The following is a 4,741-nucleotide window of genomic DNA, read 5'->3' as shown; positions in this document are numbered from 1 at the left end:
ATAAACTCAAGAAATAAAAGAAACTCAATAAAAAAGTGAGCACGACTGTTAACAAGTACAAGTGAAAGTACTGCAATACATTGGAGGTTAAATGTAGGCTGTAGAATGTGGAGTGGTTCGTCTGTTCCAGCTGTTTATGACACTAGCGTCAAATACCTACAATAACAAACTAGTTTCCGGTTAAAACCTTCAAAATAAAGCCAGCACTCCTCATTTCAGGCCTTTGCTGAAGGTTTTACAGCAGTTAAAGTGAGTAAACAGTAAACAAATATATAAACTAAAATAAACTTGTGTAGGATAATAAGATAAAAGATTCAGTCTCTACTTTTGACAAATTCTGTTATAAATAAGTTTTCAGCTTTTATTTTTAAATCCACTCAACCTATTTCCGGTCTCACACTGGTTAATTCCGTCAATTGACGGAGTTAACCAGTCTTTTAAACTGAATCCACAGGTTTCCCCAAAAATCACAGCCCCGCCCACCTCCAGCTATCCGACGGTGCTTCTTCTTTGATTGACAAGTGACGCAGCCAATCAGGAAAGACTATGACTATTCCTGAGACCAATCACGTTAGGCCAAGAATACCTTTGACTTAAGCCCGCCCCCGCTGCCGGAGAAACAGCCAATCAACGTCCACTAGCGAAAGTACAAGATTTAAATAACTCAATACTTAAATGTGACATACTTTCATAAAGTACACGTTTATATGTTTTTAATGCAAATATTTGCCATTCATTTTCTTAGAATTCCTTTAATAGTTTTTTTTTTACATTTTTAATGGTTATTTGTAACTTTTTTCTGCTTTTCCTCCTCTATAAAGTGCTTATAGGGGAATTTGTTCAGTTATTAACACAGGGAGGTTTGAATCATACATGCCCTGACTGAAGAAGACGAACAAAAATGTGAACACAAATATAGTTTGTAAAAAAAAAAAAAGTCTATTATACCAAATATTACAGAGAAATGAAGCAGCAATAGTGAGCTAACAGATAAGAGGGATAACAACTGATAAGTGACAAAACAAAAAACATCAAATACACACATCAATGTTGGTTACAAGTATGCACGATTCAGGGATGTGAACAAGAAAACAAAATGCAGAAACAGGACAAAAAAAGTTTAGCATATTAAATGCGTTTCCTCCGATTTAGCAGGAAAGACAGCTGACATTTAACACAGAGAGAAGCCAGTGTAAGAAAGAGCAAATCTGTTTAAATTAGACTTAAAACTGGTGATGAACTGTATTTTCTTTGTGATGAACAAATCCCATGAAATGACCACGATTAATCTGACAATAGTTCCCAACAAAACACATGACTTCTTTTTAGTTTTCAGAGCAGTTGTCTTTACCGACCCCATGAAGAAACAATAACAACGTTCGTCTACGATCCTCAACACGACTACGAGTCGCTACAACTTCTTCAAACTTCTAACGCAGTGAAACATTCGTCTTTTCTAAACTGCACCTTTAACGTTCATGTACAAGTAGCACAATGAAAACTATATAATCAGAACGTCTATTTATACTTTCTGCTTCTCTCGATGCCTCAAGGTCGGCAGGAGGCGCCAAACATGATCAGTGTCGCAGCATATTTGGTCCCCGTTCTCTTTGGGTGGGTCAGTTCCTTTTAGGGGGGGGGGGGTTTCAGTCAGGTTTCTGTGTAAAACTGGAGAATACAAAATAAGTTGTCGTGTGGAGACGAAGAGGAGAAAGAGCTTCAGGTTCTTTCTCGGATGTTGTCGCTCAGGAAGACGATGTTGTCTGGAAAGAAAGAAACAAATTGTTTGTCAATTAGGATCCTTTAACACACAAATTAAATGCATCCAAGTAACTGAGCAACGGTAAGAGCAAGTGATGTCATATTTAACATCCAAAAAATACATCTTATTGTGGGTCCAACAAACAGGACGTTCACCCACAAGACCCGAGTGTTCGACACCACGTTGTGGTTCTGTTGCCTGAAGCGAACTGTACGTCCTTATTTTAAATAAGGACGATTCGTGTCCTTTTACACGAAACCAATAGATTGAATTTGTGCCACGAGACTGTGTCGTAATCGTCGTGTCACCTTTACGCGACTTCATATTCACATAAAGCGTTTATGACCTGCGATGATGGTGGTGGCCTGGCGTCTCACTTGGTTCTTGTCCACATATTCTCCGTAGTCCAGTTTCCCCTCCACAAGGATCCTCGACCTAAAACAGAGGCCTTGAATCAGTCACATGAAGGTTCCTCTGTCATACGTTATCCAGCTTTAGACCCTCAGGTGGAGAGTTAAAGTGATACTCTACCGAAAATATGTCTTCTTAGTATTAATATCTCTGCAGGTTTAAAATAAACAATCTGTAATTAAGCTTCTCTTTCTCACTTTGGACGAACTTATCTGCTAGTGCAGTGCTTCCCAAACTTTTTGTTTTCTGGGGACCAACTTCTTGTGGCCATTTCCACATCACTTACTATTACCGCGATGAAGTAAACCAGCCATTTAGAATTTGTTTTATGCTTCAATTATCAGAATACGAACGTTCAGGCGCCCTCGTGTGGCTCAAACCCGTACTGCAGATATGAACGTTGAATCAAAGACTATGGAAGAAAGTCTGAAAATGTATTTGGCGACCTGACCCTGTCTTTAAGAATGACTGATGAAATCCTCTGACCGTGTTATTTCATATTAAGATATCAATGTATATTGTGATATAGTGACGTTTCCTTTGGCTAATCCAGTGAATTTAAATACTTTTTATGATTTTGTGTGTATTTTGTGACTCTGCCTCTCTGCTGTACGCCACCAAAAAACATTTTAAACACCCAGATGTGTTTACGGTCATACCCTTTCTTGACGTACTGGTAGGCCACGTCTCTCAAACCAGGTTTGAACACTGACACGCGATGCCACGTCGTCTTCTGACTGATGTCCCCTGGAGCTACAAAAAAACAATCCTCATTCTTTACACTGTAAACACTTACACACTTTGTTTTAAAACACGCTACAGCTCTTTAAAATGTACACGTAAAATTCTTAACATGCGGTGCTTAGTTTAGTACTTTTACTGTAAATTTATATTTTAGATTCTTACCTCGCAGTGATGTTTATTTCTTATATTGTACATTTATTTCTAATATTCTTAACGTGCAGTGCTTTGTTACGCACCAACATAAGAGAAAAACGATGTCAGCAGAGCTGGACCTTTAAGGAGATCGTAAAATAATATAATATATTAAATATGCTGCTCTGTGTCTTTACTTTATGTGGATTTCTTTCCATCTCTGCAGAGGAATTTTAGCGTAAAGCACAACGAGTTCACTTGTAACAAACTGTTTTTCCATCATCGGGTATCAAGTGACGTCGTACCCGTTGGGCTCGTCTCTCCGTCTCCAGAGCGCCACATTTCATTGGTCGCCATCGAGAAGATGGTGACCGGGTTGCGACCCTCCACTTGTCTCATCACCGGGTCCTGACCCACTCGGCCCAACAGCTGCACGCGGTTTATCGCTGGAACAAAGACGTTAAATCGTAGTGAGAACACATTTGAGAGGCGAGGATGTTTAAATCCGTCTCTTCCAGGCAGAAAGCGGACTCACATCTCTCCAGGATGAGGCTGGCGTCTGTGCTGCTGCATCTCACCACCTGTCTGAAGATCTGTGGAGGGACGAGATTAAATATTTACTTTGTAAAGCCCAAAGTATGCAGAGCTCGTGTGCATCTCCCTGCACACGCTTGAATGTTTTCCTCCTTCTCATCAGTTGAGATGCTTTTCTTTGGTGTCTGCATGTCTGATCAATAAAGTCTCAGTCCATGCTGATGGTGCTGATCTTTCTATAGTCAGATATATATCCAATACAACTAATGTGTCTAGTAGTAATTATTATCACCACCTACTTTGATAACCAATTAATTGATTTGAGTGATTCTTTAAAGAAAAAAAAATATCTTAAATGTGAATATTTTCTCGTATCTTTACTCCTCTATGACCGTTTAAAAAAAAGACTTTTGAGGATGTGATCTTGTGTTTTTGTAAAACACAAATTTTACACATTTTATAGAACAAACAACTAATTGATGAATCCAGAAAATAAGAGACAAACTAATTGATAATGAAATTAATAACTACTTGCAGTAACAATCCCTTTTTTCCTCTCACCTGTGCAGAGGCACTTCTCAACATCTTGTCAGCTGTGGAGACTATTTAAGAGACTGATCTAAAAAAACAACAACAAACATCTTAGAGATAGAAGGAAAAGTATACAAGTAACACTGACATCGAGCTTACTAAACTATATAAAGAAAGATTTACTTCAACTGGTACAAGCAAAATATTCAAACAGTTGAATCAACAACTCTCTAACAGTTTTAAGAAAAATGTAACATTGTAACCTACACGGTTCGTTTATTCTCATTGTACACATACACACAAAAAGAAGAATCAAGCACGTGAGCGTCGACTCAAAGTCACAACAGCAATGGCTGTCTGGGTCTCGCGCCATTAGGATGTGATAAATGAATAAAGAATAAATCTGTTAAATCTTTCAAATATAATATGAGATAAAACGGACGCGTGTTTGGTAGAAAACGGTGTCAAAGTTTGACAAAAGAAGGACATGAAAGAGCTGGTTGGAAACTCACCAGGTGCAGAACGGTCTTCGGTACCCTCACGCTTCCGGTCCGTCTATAACACGGGTCCGACCACCTACCGGAAGTTGTGAAAGTTCCGCATCCTAACTCACGTAACATTTGTTTT

General features: G+C 38.7%; 1 protein-coding gene across 1 annotated transcript; it reads right to left on the bottom strand.

Moving 5' to 3' along the window:
- Positions 1-1,644: 1,644 nt before the first annotated feature.
- On the bottom strand, positions 1,645-4,685 carry ssbp1 (single-stranded DNA binding protein 1). Its single transcript, XM_076111859.1, has 7 exons — positions 4,627-4,685; positions 4,145-4,202; positions 3,585-3,642; positions 3,355-3,495; positions 2,833-2,926; positions 2,109-2,197; positions 1,645-1,763 (listed from the first exon to the last, which is right to left on the bottom strand). The coding sequence occupies exons 2-7, from the start codon at positions 4,166-4,168 to the stop codon at positions 1,720-1,722; spliced, it is 450 nt and encodes a 149-aa protein (XP_075967974.1). The 5' UTR covers positions 4,169-4,202; positions 4,627-4,685; the 3' UTR covers positions 1,645-1,719.
- Between the last annotated feature and the right edge of the window lie 56 nt (positions 4,686-4,741).

This window comes from Anarhichas minor, unplaced genomic scaffold, assembly GCF_050575085.1.
Source record: "Anarhichas minor isolate MPS153535 unplaced genomic scaffold, ASM5057508v1 ptg000045l, whole genome shotgun sequence".
Classification (NCBI taxonomy): Eukaryota; Metazoa; Chordata; class Actinopteri; order Perciformes; family Anarhichadidae; genus Anarhichas; species Anarhichas minor.
The sequence above is the reverse complement of the archived record's forward strand: the minus strand, read 5'-3'. Positions and strand labels throughout refer to the sequence as shown.

What these genes read in the sequence shown, in the direction of transcription:
- ssbp1 (XM_076111859.1), bottom strand. Translation starts at nt 4,168, where the DNA reads ATGTTGAGAAGTGCCTCTGCACAG. An exon ending in TGAGAAGTGCCTCTGCACAG is followed by an intron (nt 3,643 to 4,144) that starts GTGAGAGGAAAA and finishes GTCCCTCCACAG; the next exon opens with ATCTTCAGACAGGTGGTGAG. An exon ending in CAGCCTCATCCTGGAGAGAT is followed by an intron (nt 3,496 to 3,584) that starts GTGAGTCCGCTT and finishes TCTTTGTTCCAG; the next exon opens with CGATAAACCGCGTGCAGCTG.